General features: G+C 33.3%; 2 protein-coding genes and 1 pseudogene across 4 annotated transcripts; 2 read left to right on the top strand and 1 right to left on the bottom strand.

The window, feature by feature from the left end:
• Positions 1-1,231: 1,231 nt before the first annotated feature.
• On the top strand, positions 1,232-5,055 carry LOC148621331 (uncharacterized). Its single transcript, XM_088575517.1, has 3 exons — positions 1,232-1,388; positions 3,615-3,780; positions 4,832-5,055. The coding sequence occupies exons 1-3, from the start codon at positions 1,341-1,343 to the stop codon at positions 4,981-4,983; spliced, it is 366 nt and encodes a 121-aa protein (XP_088431643.1). The 5' UTR covers positions 1,232-1,340; the 3' UTR covers positions 4,984-5,055.
• Positions 5,056-5,198: 143 nt separating this feature from the next.
• On the top strand, positions 5,199-20,366 carry LOC148621329 (uncharacterized). 3 transcript variants are annotated; one of them, XM_088575515.1, is made up of 5 exons: positions 5,199-6,523; positions 7,422-7,775; positions 17,845-18,172; positions 18,682-18,804; positions 19,848-20,361. In XM_088575515.1, the coding sequence occupies exons 3-5, from the start codon at positions 18,069-18,071 to the stop codon at positions 20,002-20,004; spliced, it is 384 nt and encodes a 127-aa protein (XP_088431641.1). In that variant the 5' UTR covers positions 5,199-6,523; positions 7,422-7,775; positions 17,845-18,068; the 3' UTR covers positions 20,005-20,361. The 3 variants fall into 3 exon arrangements, with proteins under 3 accessions (XP_088431641.1, XP_088431642.1, XP_088431639.1); XM_088575516.1 differs by lacking the exons at positions 5,199-6,523; positions 7,422-7,775 and adding an exon at positions 15,860-16,570; XM_088575513.1 differs by lacking the exons at positions 5,199-6,523; positions 7,422-7,775 and having other exon boundaries at positions 17,300-18,172; positions 19,848-20,366.
• On the bottom strand, positions 7,341-8,458 carry LOC148621330 (uncharacterized; annotated as a pseudogene).
• Positions 20,367-20,393: the final 27 nt, after the last annotated feature.

Raw genomic sequence — 20,393 nt, 5'->3', positions numbered from 1 at the left:
AATGACCTAGCACTCACTTTTTTATGAAGAACCTGGCTGACACACCTCCATTTTAAAGTGTCTGGATCCGCCCCTGCAACCAGAAACTTTAGTGTGACATACATGTACATGAGTGCACTAGTTTTTTATGTGCCATGGATTTTATTAAATTGATTGATAAAGGTTCATAAAATAAATCTGTCAGGTGTAAATCTACTATTGGTGACTAGTATTGTGAGTTATCTCTTTTTTGAAGTAAATTCTTTTACAATTTGTTTTGCACACATTTAAAAAAAGGTACTCGCATTCTTGTATTTCTATATTACTTGAATTTGAAGACAAAAATATACGAAAGGTTGTTACATGTACATGTAACATAATTCCGGACGCGTTATGCTCCCTTATTGCACTCTCGAAAGCTCCGTCTAGAAATCTGTCAGTTTTAGTTCATTGTATATGTTTTGCCATTCCTTACTCTGTTATGTAATATACTGTGGGGAGTAGATATACAAATATACAATCTCTGTTATCTCAGAGACTGAAGTTTGATTGTTCTTGTCAAAGCTTGTCTTTGATGTAATCAGTTACATGTATTTTCTTCCTAGCAGAACTTAACTTTACAATATTTAATTCCCGTACACAATGTACAATGCAATACAGTACAGGCCTTATTTTGTGTGGTGCATTTTCCTGCTATACCGCAATTTTGGTTCGATAAATATTAAGACTTATGGGACTTACTTTGTTTATTTTGTTTAAGGCTATTTAGTTTACTCGTCAAGTAAATAGACCTTGTGGACCCATCTCATTTAAAACAGCTTGGTGTTTCTTTATATTTTATAGATTGCATGGAGAGAAGATGTGCATAGAACAACACCAGGCGTCGAATTCACAAAAAGTCGTAAGAGTAAAGTTGATCGTCATTGTTACGATCAATTTCACACTTACGACGTTTTGTGAAATCGACGCCATATCTTGCAGTTATGTAACCATTCTTTATATTAACTTTGTTTTATTTTGTATTGTTCTTTTCTTTCTTTGTATGCTTATTTTTTATTTCGATTTTTTGTTTCGTCTTAGTATCATTTTTGTTGTTGTTGTTGAAGTGTTTTGTTTTGTTTTTTTTTGTTTTGCTTTTTCCTTTTTGTATTTTTTTTTAATTTCATCTTTATAACGAACCCTCTCCATGGAATGCAAATCATACAATGCAAAAGTACATTTTTAAATAATCTATTCCGTCATGAGATTACCTACCTATCCATACACCAACTGTTAGTTCCCAGGTCATTGACGCCCTACAGAGATAAAACAAAGTCTGTATTCGGAACAAGAGACTGCCACTAATACTCTACAGAATAAAAATGAGACTTTGTTTAGTATTACTTTCAACTTGCATAATATTATGTAAGGTAAGTAATTAAACATATTCATGGAATTCAAGAATCGGTTTTAAAAGTGTCAGTCCCTGTAAGAATCAGGCAGTATGTGAAACATGGTAGAAAAAAAACCCCTTAATTTTGATAGTGTGATTTGACTATTTGCAGCAGAATCAAGGAATACAGACAAAATTTTCCATATCATACTGGACCAATGAGTTACAATGTCATTAAAATGCACTGAAAATGAACATTTCAAGGGCAGACAACTTTGTCAAAATCCTTATTTTTCTTAGATTTTATTGAAAAATTTCTGAGCAAGTTCAATGATGAAGAGGTCAAATAATGGTCTTTTCAGATAGGGAAAGCATCCTTGAGTGATATTTTATTGTCAGATCGGTGGGGTTTAGACATGCATGTTCTGATTTTTCTCCATTTTGCCTGATTCTTTCAAACACTTAGACTTAAAAATAAAATTTGTAAAAGATAGAGCCATTGAAAGGCCGGAAAACGGAAATTTCAGGAAATTGTAACCTGTAAGAGGACGATGTTGAATATGTTTATATTTCAAAGGATGATTAATAGTTTTACAACAACTAGGATTTTTTTCTTCATAATTCAACAAAAAAGCAAGATGTAAGCTTTAAACAGACAATAGTACGAAACTAGTCAATATTCTTTATTCGGTATTGTAGGTTATCTTCCTTCAGACTGAAATCGGACTCTCGTGTCATCTAAGATCAAAGATTACATTCGCATTGATTAACGTTATGAGAATTTCGTCCTCTATTATATGCTTTATTCCAATTAATTTACAATATCATATATTTAAAACAATAATTTGGAAGAAAATGGCTATCTTAGAAGAATTTGACATCCATGCATGTCACGTTGTCGGTTGAGTGACACCACTTGTATGCTGATTGAGAGTTTAAATATTTTGGGGTTGAAATTGTTCGGGTTAAACACTGCTTTAAAATTTCCAGAATTTATCGATGTGTAAAATCGGACAATTCACTCGCAATCATTAGGATTTTTACATTAATTGTGTTTGTAAAATCTTTAAAAATAAAACGTAGACACCCTTTCTAACAGTGCAAAATTGTCATGTTGAATTATTTCTAAATAATGTTTCAAATTCAATCAAATTAACCTTAAGTACGAAAAGCGTTTTGTTTTTGATGTAAAAAGCTAGATAAAAATTGGAATCGAAATAAAAAAAAGGAGCGGTATTGTTTTGTTAAGTGAAAAATATAATTGAAAATATATAATATAAATCAACAAATTTGGAATTTGATGTAGTAATTAAATTAGAAATAAATTTACAATAATAACGAGCATAAAACAAATGCAAACCAGACCTCCCTCTGAGTTGCCATCTTAGATCTGCCGGACACACCCAGGAGGATCTCCACAACATTGTTGTGACGATCATAGAACATACTAAAAACTGGTCAAAACGTAAAAGAGTATCTCGGGAAAGCTTTTGGATGAAGAAATTGCAAACAACTTCTCCAGATGGAATTTACGAGAAAAAATAATTCATTTTTAGGTCTTGGATCTAAGGCTGGTACAGCACTACTTTCTATACATCAATACGCCGTACTACTATATTTGAACTTTTTATTTTTTTAAATTGTCTTCCACAGTTAATTGTAACTTTGATTAAAAGACCCTCTTTGTTATTTTCATTCAGGCTCCTCATCAGTTGCTTATGTGAGCCTTTGATAAAGGTACAATCACCCACAGCGCACGCTATTCAGGTTCTGAATCTGTTTTGATCTTGAACTTTGAGTTTTATGCTCGTTAAGTTTTGTGAGTTTTATGCTCATATAGTTTTATGAGTTTTATGCTGAGGAAGGATATCTGTTATCCGAAATATTCAATTTAAATTTTACCATCTTCTGGTGATGTTAAACATATTCAGACGTTTATATATATATATATATATATATATATGAATACGATCACAATCTGACTGCTGATGCTGAATGAAATAGTGTTACTTGTCTTTACATGAAAAAAATACGGATTAATCGTCTTTTAACATTTAAGTTTCGGTTTTCCAATTTCTCTTTCATTACTTCTCTGACCTTTGTGTAACCATTTCATCTTGTCCTCTCTTATTGGGGATTTCCTTCTCCAAAATGATCACACAGTTGTGACTCATGAACACACTACACCAGCATTTGCAGAGGGTCTGGAATCTTCTCTTTCTTTTTTATTTTCAAGCTCTAACAATTTCAATTAATTTTCCAGGGTTTCATTTTTGACAGCTGTCAGACAGACAGCGATTGTACCGGCGGATGCTGCAGAAATTCTGGAAGTCTATTTGCAAGCCATCGATGCATCCACTCACACTTACGCCTTCATTCCCCATGCCACCTTAGTGGGACGGAATATACAAACTGTGGCTGCGGCACAGGTAATCACTGTTATATTACGTATATAAAAAAACTTGAAGTAAAAATGAAAATTACGAAATTCAAAATGATGTATTCATAACGAAAAAAAAACTGTTTTTCTTGGTCGTTTTACAAGTTAATTGTTGTAATTATAATTATGAAGCTCTTATTTCACAATGCATATATATAAACCGTTATTCACCAAGGCTTAGTAATGATTATAACAGGGCCTATATAGGGTAAGCGACCATGCTGGTACATTATAAAAAATAATAAAAAATAAATTGAAGTTAAGTGCTAATCACCGCAACTGAACCACATAGACTATATTTTAGACTGTTTTAAGGAGTTAGACCTAAGGTAAGGGACACAACTCTTAAAAATCATTGGAACGTTTGTATTCAGCATTTTACATTTATTTTATGTAAACATCAAATTAACTTGGATTCATTTTATTCTGCTTCAAACGAAAGCTTGAGAGGCTTTGGTGAAATTGAATATGATACAAACATATCACTGATTTCATGAGTTATATCCTTTACCCTAGTTCTGCCTCCTTAAAGACTGTACATAAGGCGAGGCTTTAACAAAGTATCCTGTCTTGTGCTCTCTTGTTTCACATCAAATAACAAACAATGAAATAATTTGCATGCCCAAATAAAAACGTTCTGTCATTAAGGCTTTTTCATTCAATCAAAACTTGACTTTTTATGAGCAACTCGGCGGGTGTTTCTAGAAAAGCAGAGGACGCTTACCCTACCGGTGCACCCGGTCCATGCTCCCAGTTTTTAGTGGAGTCCGAGTTGCTCATTTACTTTTGTTACTATGTATGTATGATTTTAGTTACTTTATGTTCTTTGTTGTGTATGTCTGTTTTCCATGTCTGGTCTTTGTCCCTGGATTACATTCTTTTGATTACCGCTATAACCTTGGTTCCCTTGATTACTCTTTGCAGTTACAGGGCAAACACTGTAAAGCATACAGCAAAGTAGAAATAAAAGAAAATGCATTAATTGGTGTGGTCAGAATGTAAAGTATTTACCTTTCTTCATATAAACCGACTATTTCCAGGTTTAGTATGCATGGACCACTCGGAAGAATCTTCAATCGCATTCGAGACCAAACCAGGGTACGGATATTGCGAAAGAAGTGGTGCACAGGCAACTAATTCAACCACCGGAAGTGGAGTTGGAACCACACCCCTTATAGCTACAGAAGGATAAACGAATATTCTTGAGTCAACAAAACAGAATCTACAAAAATATGAAAAAATAAATAAATTACTTTAAAATACAGAGGAATAATATCTGACCAATTCCTTGTCCTAGACTTGTTTCTCAAGGAGTTTCCCTGCATTTTGTATTCAAACTTATTATTTTTATATTCGTGCTCGGGCGTTAAACCCCAGTAATCAATCAATCAATCATTTTTTAATCATTACCGCCGTTTGAAAGTTATTGTACCAAAAAGAGATCCATAAAGACACGTTTTGTATCTGAACTTAATCAATGCTGAAATGCTCGTTTTCTTGCTGCAGAGGAAAACGATAGTAATAAGTTCATTTGACAATGTACAAATGTAAAGGTTGGTTTGCTTTTGCGATGTGTGATGTTCTGGAATCTGGCTATTCTGTATCTATACTTTTGTTATAGAAACAATTGAGAAGGTGGCCTTTGTTGTTTTATATGTTAAGAATTTATTAGAAAGAAGAATTAACAATGGCCTGGTCCTATAACACGGTCACTATACTTACACGTGTGATTGGTTTGACCTTTTAGACAGTAGATGAAATTGGAGTTTATATTAGATTCAACCTCCTTTCCTCATAACAATACTTACCTCTACAAGCATTAGCATCATAACTGTCAAGAGAAATCTCCACTTTATGCTATTTGTTGGGAATTTATATTCGCGTTTGTTGAAATTATATTTGTTGATTGAAAGTATTCTATTTTGGAATTTGTTTGGTTCTCAGCTGGAGTGAAACATGCCATCTGAACGCTTATAATGTATGGCTCGGCCAAAGAAAGATAATTTAAGTGACGAAAATGCTCCATTTCAAATATAATTTACCTTCGATAAGTATTCGAATCGATAGATCATTTCATCTGTCATAAAAAAAAATAGTTTCATACATAATGTATAAATTTCGATTTTCTGACGGAAACCCTCTTTTGGGCATCAGCACGTGCATTCAACATCCTGATTTACACAGGGGTGGATCCTGATTTACAAAAGTTGGGGTTCTTCGCTTTTGTTTGGTCATTGCATTAAAGCTCAACTTTCCCAACAAAAGAGTTAGGACACCCCCTTCCCGGTTGATCCGCCATTAATATACTAGTTACAGACTTTTACTTTTACTTTTTCCTTAACTCGTTTTTAATTTTGTATGCATGGGATTCTTCGTTCGCTACTGTATTGTGCACCCATTGCAATCTTATCAGGTCTCGTCACAATACAGCCTTTTATCATTAAGATTAGATTTTGTGTCGTAATTGGTTATAAATGATGACACTGATCGATTTGACAGTTTGGCTAGCAAATTTTAGGGGGCGCACGCCCCCACCTGAAACCGCCCATGAGAAAAACATTACAATCTTTCAATTAGCAGGTACAATTGCTTTACTTTAGTATGTTAAAATCTATTTTCAGAAAAGAAATGCAGAAATTGGGAAAGTATTACTATGTGTCAATTAAATGAAAGACTTCCCACAGGAGCCTCTACTTGATTAAATGTAACTAATTGCAGTAAACTATTTGCATGTGAATACACATGTCATATCTATAATAAAGACTTTGAATAATGAAACCCAATTGAAATTTATCAAAAATAATTTTTGATGTATTTTAGAATAGTTTTTTTTTTTTATATGCACGTATTGGCCCGTCCATTTTTTTTTAGTTGAGACAAAAAACCAAAACCAGTCACAACCTAGAACCATGGTAGAAAATTTGTAAAAGAACCATCAACTACTACAATGTTATCAAACTGAAACCGAGTGTCTATGGGCTGGGCGATGAGGACACCAGTTACATACCATTACACGGTCACAGTATGAAAACTCCAGATTAAGTAACTTCTCATAGGTTGGCAAATATGGAACTGTTGTAATTTTGAAAAAAAAACACTTATATTTACTATCTGAAAGTACAAAAAGTGCTTATAAATCAATATTGAATACATAATTTATAAGAACAAATCCTATAAGATATTGCAGCAATGAAGAAGCAGATACAGTTCTATGTATGCAATATTTTGTGGAAGTAACATTCTCTTTGGAAATGGCAAAAGTGAATGATATGAAAATATATAGTGTGCATAAACCAATTATACCTTCTAAGAGTAATCAAGGCAACCAAGGTTATAGGGTAATCAAAAGAATGTAATTCAGGGACAAAGACCAGACATGGAAAACAGACACACACAACAAAGTAGCTAAAATCATACAAAGTAACAAAAGCAAATGAGCAACTCGAACTTCAATAAAAAAAACTGGGAGCACGGACCAGGTGTACCGGTAGGGTATACATGGTTTTTTTAATATTTTTTGATGAAGTTAATCTTCCAAATACCAATTCTTTAACATCGTGACATATCGACTTCATAAATTTTTGCATTCTTAGCTTGACTTTCACTTCCTGTATTACATCCTATGAACAGAGACTTGTTAAAGCTGTACGAGAGAGAACATCGATAGAATTGACTTTCACTTCCTGTATTACATCCTATGAACAGAGACTTGTTAACACTGATCGAGAGAGAACATGGATAGAATTGACTTTCACTTCCTGTATTACATCCTATGAACAGAGACTTGTTAAAACTGTATCAGAGAGAACATGGATAGAAAATACCAGAGTTTTTAGTGTTAACTTAAGTCAGAAATTTACCCATATTATCTAAGACATGGACAAATCCGGCATAACTGTCTGCAACAAGGACATTATCTCTGGGCGTGGTTTCTATATCCACTGGTTGGAACTGTATGCTTTCATTAACAGAGGAATATCCAAGGTATATATATTACAAAGCCTCTCCGTCCTCCTCTCCAATCACCAACACTCTACCTCTTTCATCATCAGGATCATAGTCTGCCACATGTAAACGATTGTTAGAAGTTCTGGTTATTTAGTTAACTTAATTAGAGGCTCTTGGTCATCAAACTCGTACTTTCTCTCTATTTAACCGTTCATACACATGACAAACACTGCACCTCTCTCACCATTAGCGCTCCATGCACCCACTATAACTTTATTCGTTTTTGTCACATGGACAGATATTGGGATATAAGGGTTGGTATCATAAGGCGAATCAGTGAGTTTATCTGACTGACTGTTAACTATATTTATATTAGTGTCATTCACAGAAACAAGCAAATCGTCTGATTGATATGATGCAATTCCATTGACTGAAGAGTGAACCTTATGCAAAATTTTCAATTTGAGTCTATCAATTTGTACTCTCTGTAACATCTTATCTAGGTTGCACCCAATTCATAACGTACCGTCTGTACTCGAGGCAATTGAAGATACAAAAGACATGTCTGTCTCATATTGTTCGTTTATTTTGAGATTAACTTCTTCAATAGTTGGCTCATGCAGATATCACTGTGTTATTTATTGTTACAATGAAGCGCTATTTTTCGTTAAACTATAATCAAACTTATAATAAAAAAAAAAAACAATATCGGAGTGTTCGCTCTTCTTTTGTAGACGGATACAGTAAAACCAATGGATGGTTTCATTGACATAGAGACACGCTTCAATTTATGATATAAGATTAGTATAACATTTGTTTTCGCGAATCATCATTAAAAGGACAATATAGGTAAAAATACTTTTTTTTTCAATGTAGCGCAGAACGTTGGATAAATGAACGTATTAATATAATGGTGTATACTTTTTATGTATATACTGTAAATTCAAATAAATGCAAATAAATTAACACTAATAAAAATTTGTATTGTGCATTTTTTAAAGTATTGATTTGGAATTCACTTAAAATTGCATTTGGACTTCAACGAACGACGAGGAAATCCTAATATGAAAGGGCAGACTGCAGCTTTCCCCAAAACATCATTATACACAGGTACAGCGAAATAGTTGCCCCTATATACTCAAGTAACATAAAAATAAACTAAAGGGGAAATCGAAAGAAGACATGCAGAGGCTAGAAAATCCTGACTTGGGACACGCATAAAAAATTAGCGGGGTTAAAGTACTTTGTATGATTACAACACCCCTTTTAACATCTGGCCACTGTGGAAAGATATAACACAATTAAACACACCATACCAAAATCACTTCAAAAAGGTGTGAGTCCCTTGTTACAACGGAAATAAAAAAAATGAATATGAATAACACAAATGTACAAACTAAAGATTATTAGCAGTAAAATGATATGTCAGCTGCAGACCATTTGAAACCTACAAAAGGTTTTGTCCCCATCGTATGTAACATCAATCCCAATTCTTCCCATGAGGGGTTGTTGACTATTAATATTGGAGCTGATAGGGTATTGTCGTTAAATGCATTGTTTAAGCTTTACGCACTACTTGCTAAAACTTTTCAGATCGGGTACGTAAATTTTTTGAACATATAAGATGTAAATATGCCATTGACTACAAAATTTATCCAAATGTTGCTTTTTCTAATTTCGTTTATTCATCTGTATGCTGTCTTCTGCCTTTCACTAATCACTGACACGTGGTCGATTTACATGTTAATTCACGACTGCATAATTTACTTTAAAGATTACTATCAATATATTTCTTTCAAACTTGAAACCAAAAAGATGGATAACGATCGATCGTGTTCGACTTCTTTATGAAACATGTAGCACTGATGCATATGTTCATCTTTACAATGAACAGTCTAACTGATGAATCCCGGATCAAATCTTCACAAAAACACATTATATAGACGAGGATTTACAAAAAGATATCCATACGTTTAGTGAGATGATAGTATCATTTCGCCATGCGAGTAATTGAATGAACTAATGAAATACTAAGTATAACTAATAACTATCAAAAGAAGTATTCATTTTTTAAAATACTTACTCAGTTCCAAAAATCGTATACTTTCTGGTGTAAAACTGGTGTAGAACACGTTAACTGTTTCTGAATGGCTCTTGAGATTTATAAATGAATGGGGTTCATCATTGTAGATATCATAACCTCAACAGATAAGACAGTGGATTCGGTATTCGATCCTCAATTTTCTATTTGAAGTTCGCGTGGTTTTCTGTGTTGAATAAAACGACAATGTATAAATAATGTGCATAGTGAACGTCTATTCCTATAACTATATCAATAAGTATGTGGAATTTGAACATTTTCTTCAGTAAGACTTGCCGCCCACAACTTGAGTCGACCTCAAATGGATCATTAATATTTTATTCCTATATTCTTCTAAATATTCTAAATTATGCACATAAAGATAAATAATATGTGATTTTTTTCATCATACAATTCATCATCATTTGGTTTAATTGGCAAATGTGAATGGTTCTCATTCTGACGAATATTTTGGTCATCGCTAAAAAGGCTTGCAGGTTGTGACGATCAAAAATCACAATCAAGCACTTTCTCTTTCGAGTCTTTCTTATTTTCCGTGCAGTGGGAAATTTTCGTTTTGGGTAATCGCTAAAATAAAAGCTGGCTTAATTTAAGTCCGGGTGCTTCACACTGCTTTTGTAGACAGTATCTATAGACGCGAAAAAAGACGGAGAACATTAAATACCAAACTCCGGAGCATTGGTCTCTTCCATGGCTGCACTACACAATTTGGTTCTAATCACTGCATTAGTGGAGGAATGGTACGGAACTGGAGCTGCCTTGGAGTTTGATTAAATACTCCTATTCATAGACGAATTCGTGAAATATGGTATCCGCGCAAATTACCCGCTTTATGGTATTACAAAATTACACCTCTTGCTTAATTTCAATACAACTGTATCCTCATGCATTGGTCACATAAATGGGAAATTGTCGGATAATGTGATTGTCATACAGGGCGTCAGTGATTTATCTGACCTGACTTGCTGTTTTCAATATTTGTATTTGTGCTTTCATGAATAGATATAAGAAGGGTTTCAAACTTAAAAGAGGACATGTAATTTTGTTTTTGTTTGTTTGTTTGGTTTGGTTTGGTTTGGTTTGGTTTTTTTTTTTAATTTAAAAAAAAGACTGCCATTACGTTTGCTTTACAACCAGTTGTAACCCGAATCCACAATTGACTATCTGTTAACAGAGCGTCCGAAAATACAATAGTCATTTCAGTCTTGTATTGTATGTTTACCGTCGAGATTTCTCTCTACCCTCGTTGTTTTATTGTTGATGAAGTGTCCAACACCTAACAAAAGATATTATCTAAGCCTGAAAAAAAACATGAACATTCAATGATCACTGGACGGCGTGCTTAGTACATTGAAATATGCTTTTTTCTAGACGTTTATTCTTTAATTCTTGACAGTAACATTGTTAGTTCAAAGAAATGCATTGACCTCGTTATCTCGTTATCGAAATTGTTTGTATTTTTCATGTCGTCATCAGTGAACTTAATTTGAGTAAATTTTATCAACTCATTTCCTAATAAAAAAAAACGGCTGTCATCAACCGCTCACACTTACTGATTTCTTTTTTACTTTGTAGAACTTCAAAAATAATATCTTTTTTCCACTCTGCATTACATCTTTCACGTGAACAGCTTCGTTTTAAATTTCTCTCGTTGCCTTTTTTTCTACACAATACTCATTGTAAAATAGACAAGCTTTCGATCCCAAGTATCTTTACATGTTATTTGTAATATCCAGACGTAAACGTTTGCTTATCTAGTTTTTCACACGAATAATCTTGTAATCGTGTGAGCCGAATTATTTGTGAATATTGCGGTTATATCCACGCACAAAAAAAATGGCAATGAAAACGTTACCATTTTTTAAACGAGTTGGCAGTGTATTTATGTGCTTGTTTTATTGCATGTTTACCATTTTACGAGTTCTTTTTGTTAAATATGTAAAATTAATACCGAGAGTGGGGTAACTGAAATTGTCAAATATCAGCTGCTTTGTTGTGTATTAACGCTGATCATATGACCGTTCTGACCTTATACTGGATACCAACATTTCATAAAAAGCTGTTCAAATCACATTTTATTATCTTTAAGCAAATAATCTACTACTGATATTTCTAAATTATTAGCCCTACTTAAACCACTATTAAAAACTTCGTTATTGTATATTACAAAAAAATGCTGTGAAAATAACGGTGTAAACTATTTTTGGAGTGTTAAAATTCATTTGAAGTATTGGATCGACCTCATAACTTTCAGATTCGTATAATTCTATCGATAGTTTTTACTTTTCAACTCTTTATGCAACGCTGCCAAATAAACTTATTGAAAAAAAATTAAAATTCAATTAAATGGTCTTTGATAAATCTGGTTCTCAATTCATTTCTTGTGATGACTACAGTGCATTTTTCAGTGACCGAAGACGGGATGAATAATTTGGACATGATCAATGCTATCAGTTATTCCGATGGGGACACATTGTGCTCCTCTTGTAGCAAATTTACTTCTCTACTGCTATACATCACAATTTGTGCCTATACTCTTTAAAGATCTTTCAAAACACGACCTGTTGCATGAATTCAGTAATATTTTTAGACAACTTGATGATGGGTTAAGGTACTTGAGTATCCTAACTTCGAAAACTATATTCAAGATATCTATCCAAAATTACTTTAGCTGACTAAGTCTAACAATGATAGCACTCGTACACCTTTTCTTAATTTAGATATTGCACTAGAAAAAGGAAACCTCCAACCTAAAATTTATGACAAAAGAGATTATTTTGATTTTCCAGTTGTTAATTTTCCATTTTTAGATGGTGATACTTATTGTATTTATACTTCGCAACTAATCCGTTTGGCTAATATTTGTGATAATTAAGAGTCAGGTATTAATTAATCATGAAGTAATGAATTCCTTACGTGAAAGATTTTGCACCAGGGGTTTCGATATGACTAACTTCTTAGAACGTTTACTAAGATTTTTTTTTCACTGTTACAAAACTTTGATACAAAAATGTAATAGCTCTTGTAGGTTCCTATTGGAAGAGTAATCAAGGGAACCAATGTTATAGCGGTAATCAAAAGAATATAATCCAGGGACAAAGGCTAGACATGGAAAACAGACACACACAACAAAGAACATAAAGTAACTAAAATCATACATACAAAGTAACAAAAGCAAATGAGCAACTCGGACTCCACTAAAAACTGGGAGCATTGGAAAATTGTATTGCCCATCCAGTTTTTTTTTCTTTTAACAGAAATACAATCTATAAAGCACTTTCTTTTACATAAAATATGGGTTTATCGACTGTCCTGAACAGATTTATTAGTCAAGGATACGAATTTCAAATAATTGTCCATTCTTCGAACCATGTTTTCATTAATAGAGATATTCGACCCCTAATTGCATCCCAGCGTAACAACTAAGTCATTTTTCGTATTGCACTACATGGAATCTTGGCAATTTAGTACATGACGTAAGTATTCAAAACTGGAATTGTAGTGAAAAATAATTTCTAATGCTGATAGTTTTGATAGTATTGTTGTCATTTTTTGATATGTTCTGGGATATCTTTCAGTAACTGTGGGCGTTCTTTAAGTGGATATCTCTTTGTCTATGTTGTTTATATTAAGGTATTCCATGGAGAGAATTGGATGTATCATTGAATAAATTTTATGGTGTGCTTGTTTATTGTTTCAGTTCATTTTTGACCTTACATTAAATGGGGGTGGGTAAGGCCTTATAAAACAACTATAACTACATTGCAGATTTTATGCGCCTGTTCACAGTCCGGAGATGTTGGTCATTAATGTGTTTTTGTGTCGTTATATTACTTTTTAGTTTGATTTTTAAGAAGTGTCATCGTTCTGTTACCGTATATTTCAGTATTTTATTCTTTGTTGTCGGGGCCTTCCAGAGCTTAATTAAAGGTGTGTTTACACTTATTGAAGACGTTTTGATGACTCTTAAAAATATTAACTCTTTTGTATTAGTATTATATTGTTTTTTCCCAAAACAGATGGTACACCTAGATACAAATATATAGTTCCTGGTAGAGATTCCTCATACTTTGTAAGAAGTAATTCCAAATCATCTTCCATATATACAGAGGAAGATGTTTACAAAATCCTGGAACTTTTAATTGACAACATGTTTATCCAGTGTGGTGGACGCGTTTTTCAACAATATATCGTTTAGCTAGATCTTTTAATCTCAGTTTTCGCTATATAGATGACGTATTATCTTTAAACAATACTAATTTCGGGGGATTTGATACATCGCATTTACACCAAAGAACTTGAGATAAAGTATACTACAGACCTTGTGAAGTCAGCCTCATTTCTTGACTTACACGTAGAAATCGATGGTAAAGGAAAACTATAGAACAAACTTCACGACAAACGTGATGGATTTTCATTCAGAATTTTCAACTTTCCTTTCATCTCTGACAACATCTCTTCAGTACCTTCGTAAAGAGTGTTCATATCACAACTCATACGTTATACCAGAGCTTGCCGAAAATACAAACACTTTTTGTATCGCGCTAGAATTCTAACAAAAATGCTTTTGGAGCAGGGTTATATTGCTACAAGATTGAAGTCATCACTACAGAAGTTTTATGGTCGTCATCATGAACTTGTGGATCTTATGGTGTATCCATTTGCGCCCTGAAAGCTGATTTATTTAACGTGTCATAGTACTCGGCTGATGTTTCTAGAAAAGCAGAGGACGCTTACACTACCGGTCCATGCTCCCAGTTTTTAGTGGAGTCAGAGTTGCTTGTTGGCTTTTCTTACTTTGAATGTATGATTTTAGTTACTTCATGTCCTCTGTTGTGTATGTTTGTTTTCCATGTCTGGCCTTTGTCCCTGGATTACTTTCTTTTGATTATCGCTATAACCTTGGTTCCCTTGATTATTATTTCGCTGTGTAACCGCTGGTGCATTTGAAACGTGTCATCATGTCTGTTCTTTTTCTATCATGGTCTTTCACAATATCATGATCACTATGTATCGACACTATCACTTTCTGCAGAAAAGCATCGACCCTGGTGTCAGTAAAATAACAAAGAATATATTACAGACCCATTTTCTCCCAACTGACAACCATACCACCTCTGAACCTCTCAAGATAGTCACGTTATGAGTCACATGTAGAAGTGTATTTGGCGTAATAGTTAAATCTTTTAGATATCTAATCTGTGACTGGTTGCGATTATCTTACCCATATAATTTGTTCTGTCCACTCTATCTAAGTAGAATGACAATATTTAAGTACCATTATTTATAAATATCAAGCAGGAGATGATCAAATATCTAAACCCTAATCATTCACTTTTGGTTATAATTCAACATCATTTATATACCACATAAGAGGTCTACGTTGTTATTCGGTTGTTGCAATTTTGAGAAAAAAATGTTTATTTAACCAGCATTTTGGACTTTCACACGGACAAATGAGCGTGTTTTATAGTGCTAATTTAATTATTCTAATATCGTTTACAATTTCGTTATTTGATGATGTAAGGTTAACCTATTTTTTTCTGTGGTAGTGAAAAAAGTCTACAAAAATATCATAATCCTCCGCTCTTTATCGTCACCACGAGACAGCCTTGACACTGTTGTTAAAGACGTAAGATATTACAGGTTATGACCTAATACACTAATTTGATGTTTTTGATGCTGTTATAGTTCATTAATTTCCAATATACGGTAGTTTTAATTTTGCAAACACCTTTTAATTTTAGTAACCTTCATATACATGAAATTTACTATGAACGGGCAAAGCAACTCAATAAGATTTTTTGTTCTTTCTTTGAAATCTTTATACGGTAGCCAAAAAAAAAAGCCATTGAGCAAAAGTTTAAATAACACTTGTATTTGCATTGTCTTATTTTTTCATGCCCCTTACTTCTACCACTGGTTATAGTTAAATATCGATATGAGAGATGATTGAAATACAAAAGATAAACACTATTATGCAGACAAAGATCAAGGTACACATATCACTTCCAGCTCCGAACAGCCTCTGACGTTTGAAATTCACTCTAGATGCTGTAGCCAGCCCTCTCAGAAAATGCAAGAATCTTGCTAAGTCGAGGAAAAGTGAATGATTTTGCGCCACCTTACCCGATTGTCGAATGACGTATGATTTGAATAACGCCTTTTTAATAATTTCAAAAGGCCTGTCTGCAGCGATTAGTAAAAGAGGAAACGAACGACTGCCGCTGCGTGGAACTTGATATTGCTTAATAACCAAACAAATACATACTGAAACGATCAGCACCAAATCCACTAATTAAAGTAATGACCTGACATTTTATGAGCAATTCGGTGTGTGTTTCTCGAAAAGAAAGGAACGATTTCCCTACCGGTGCACCTGGTCCATGCTCCCAGTTTTTGGTGCAATCCGAGTTGCTCACGTACTTTTGTTACTTTGTATGTATGATGTTGGTTATTCTATGTTCTTTGTGTTGTAATAAAATAAACCAAGATTCTACAGGAAATCAAAAGAATGTAATGCAGGGACAAAGACCAAACATGAAAAGCAGACAACCACGAAAATCTGGGAGCATGGACCAGGTGCACCGTTAGGGTAAGTGTCCTCTGCTTCTTTAGAAACATTCACCAAGTTGCTCATAAGAAGTCAAGCCCAGTGCAGACGAAAGAGGAAAGGAAAAGCATGACACGTTGAACAAACCAGTTTTCGTGGTGCAGACGGATATCTTAGGTATGCGATATAGGTCCAGGATTGTGATATAGGGTATGCGATATAGGTCTATGGGTGTGATATACACATCAAAATGGTTGTGTTTGTTTGTTGTTGGTTTTTTTTAATAGTTGTTGTTAGTTTTCTTTCTTGCTATGCTTTTCGTTTTCATGCAGCTAATGAGAGATTACTTCATGGAACACATATACAGCATATCGACACTTGAAATATCATTGTATAATATAAGTTTAGTATTTTTTATTATTATTATTAAAATAGTATTTTGTTCATCTTTGTTAACATTGTTATGATTGTTCAATAACATATTTTTGAAGTACACGTTTCTCAAACTGACTTGTATGAATTCACTCTTTTCATTTCTATTGTTGTCGTATTCTCATTTCTATTGTTGTCGTATTCATAAGAACCATTGGATCATACCGATTCATTTCTAAATAGTATTTTATTTGTTATTTGCATTGATTTTTTCTTTCAATACAATGTATATATATTTACACTAAAGTTCGTTCATGATCATCTCTTCATTCAGAGATTGATTTTGATACTGCTTGATGGTCATTTTATTGTAAAAATATCTCTGTCGTTATTTCTTTTCTTACTTTATGTTCTTTGTTGTGTTTATCTGTTTTTCCGTGTCTGGTCTTTGTCCCTGGATTACATTCTTTTAATTTCCGCTAGAATCGTGGTTGCCTAGATTTTTCTTCCATATAATTTTATTTTTGATATGACAAATGTAAGTCAGTTTTGTACAACTTTGTGAAGAACTTACCAGTCACCAATCGATTTTGTGGGGCTAGGGTGGTCTTAAAAAAGACAGGATCCAAATTAGCCTGAAATAAATAAAATTACAAGCATGACAGGCTGCAAAGGGAGTCAATAAAGGGGAATATTTATTTTCGTAATAATTTATTGTTTATATGTTTATAAATTGTTTTAATCGGCGTTGAAGGCTGGGACTTTTTAGGGTGGTAAAAACCGCTCCTATTTTACTTTACTGAGTAAAAAGTATCGTCTGTACATATTTCCTTGTTTTTACGTTAAACCAGTTTGTTTAATAACCCATGAAACTTCCCCACATGTTTCTACAAATCTCTTCGTATATGAATATTAAAGCAAGGAAATATAATGTATTTAAAGCCAAATTGATGAATTTATTCAATTTTATATAAATAATATAATTACCTTAACCACTAGATGGGTCAATAAAAAACAAACCAACAATATAGAACACATTACCTATGAAATGTTGATAACATATTTGATATTATTCACAGTTATTCATATCAGCCATCATACGCTAAATGGGAACAATAAATATACCAAAACTCCTGCCAATACAGTTCATAAACGGTCAAGAATTCGAGTTTGCACTACTCCATCACACGGAATATGTCAGTACTGCGACTGTTATGAGGGTAATTGTAATATTTCTACTAATGAGAGAAAAGTGAACTATTTTTACCATGGGCTATTGGTTTCAAGAAAAGACCTACAGAACATGTATACAGCTGGAACAAGGCATTCACAAGTTGGAATAATCAAAAAGTATAGACCGATCATTTCATACAGTTTTCGATCGTCCTCACGACAGTGCTGTGAAACGTAAGTACCAATTGCATGCAGTTTTTCTATAAAATGAGGTTAAATTGACCCTCCATTTTCATGCCTGTACCAACTTAAGTCAGGACCTTCCAATTTTCCGGTTTTCACTTTCCTTTTCGACTGATTATTGCATAAGAGTTAATATGACCGGCAATTTTGTTTTCACACTTCATTTGTATAATCCAGGGAATGTTTACTAAATAGTGATTTGTGATTGTTTCTTTAATCTGGATTTTATACCCTTATACTGTTGCTTCATTGTTTAAGGTTGTTATGACTGCATGGAAGTCAGCTTTCTTCAAATTATTAATATCAAAGTTGTTCATAATTAACGAAGTGGTTTGTTTAGCAAATATATAGAGTAAAAAGGTTACAACAGGCAAGAGAAACCTGCTAATTTTGGCCAATTAAAGAAGTAAGACGCTCGAAAGTTTTCATCTTTCATTTGTTTAAAGGGATATAAAAGATGATTTTATTATTATACAACTTTTCTTCTTGCATTATTTAAGACTGACCACCTTGATTGAACCAATAGAAATTACGATAAATGGAGAAGAAAGACAAGTCGTGAAGGCTGACGGTCACACCAACCTTCAATCCAACCAGACCATAGAAATAGGAAGATGCCACAGGTAATGTTGTAAACCTGGGATTAGGGGCGTTTCTAGAAACGAAAAAATAGAGGCATTTTCAGACGGAAGTATTTTGTACAGTTTAAATAAATTACAACGGCAAGTATCGTTTGCATTATTGAGAAAAAAAATCACCTTAAAACGCTTTTAATTATTTCCCCACTTTCCCCGTTTGAAGTATGTAAAATCAATTACTATTTAAGGAGGTAGACCTAGGGTAAGGGACATAACTCTTGAAATCGGTGATATGTTTGTATTATATTCAGTTTCACCAGTCTGTGAAACTTCCCTTTGAAACAGAATGAAATCAGTCCAAGTTACATTGATGCTTACATGACATTGTTTTAAAATGGTGAATATAAACGTTCCAATGATTTGTAAGAGTTGTGTCCCTTACCCTAGGTCTGCCTCCTTAAATTACGGTTTCACGATAGTTTTTACATTTAAAGAAATAATCCAGACAAAATACAAAATCGAAAATATAAATTAACTACATAAACTTGAGCCTGATTTTAATTCAATTGGATTAACGTCACTGTATTTTTATCGGTTTTAAATAATGATCAATCATTTCATACTTGTTTGTACTTGTACCACGCGCCTCACTCCCTCTTTTCCTTTTTAAAACGAAGTCTGGCGAGTAATTTAATAATCTGTTTCCCTGGTCAATATCATAAGCGACCCTGGGATCGGTAAAATATAGACTCAGGTCACCGCCGATGGATATGCACAATATATGAGTAAATTGCCGCTAATGAAATAAAATGAAAACTAAGAAGAAAGTTTCTAAATTAACTTTATTTTTGTGCATTTGTATCGAAAGATGGTATAAGTAATTTGAAATATTTTAACGTTTCTTTTTTTTAATTTGAATATTAGAACGTATAAAAATAAAATTAAATAACGTCATATCCACTTAGCCAATCAAAAGACAGAAGACGTCACTGGTGACCCGGGGGTTATATTTGAGAGAAACTTGTGGGACGAAAATATTACCCGGGCTGCCAGGTTAGTAATTCAATAAATTAATATTTGATATACAGATGTGGATCGTCAACCTGTCATTGTGGACCAGCCAGCCTTGGAACTTGTATGGAGGAGCATTATATACACAGCATTCTAGTGTATGCCAAAACCAGTAATATGCACTACGAGTTTGTGTGGTTCGACTACAGCAGGTTTTGCAGATGTCAACACTGATAATAAGAGATTTATCTTTTCATTTCATTTACTATCAACTTAGTGGTGCAACTAGAGGCTGTACTTTAGCAAAATTTAAAACAATTCAGCTTGGTGAACATCAATAAAAGAAGTTCTCATATTTAGTCAATCCATTTTAATATGTTTTTTTTTAATTCTGGATATATATTAAAAAAAATTATCCTGAACTGTAAAGCAACTTTAAAATACGAGCTGCAATATCAAATTTGAGATAAGATGAGAGTTCATTAACTTCACTGAATCTTTTTAGTCATTAAAAACTTATATAGTATTTTTTTAAGAAAAATTAACATTTGATGATGAGATATGTAAATTAAAGCCATAAATTCATAGAAGCTAACCCCAATAAGGAAGAATTGGTTATGTAG

The sequence above is a fragment of the Perna viridis genome, chromosome 3 (assembly GCF_037379345.1).
Source record: "Perna viridis isolate PV_CMFRI_1.1 ecotype Kerala chromosome 3, ASM3737934v1, whole genome shotgun sequence".
In the NCBI taxonomy this organism is placed as follows: domain Eukaryota; kingdom Metazoa; phylum Mollusca; class Bivalvia; order Mytilida; family Mytilidae; genus Perna; species Perna viridis.
Note: the sequence above shows the minus strand (reverse complement) of the source record. Positions and strands in the feature narration are given on the sequence as shown.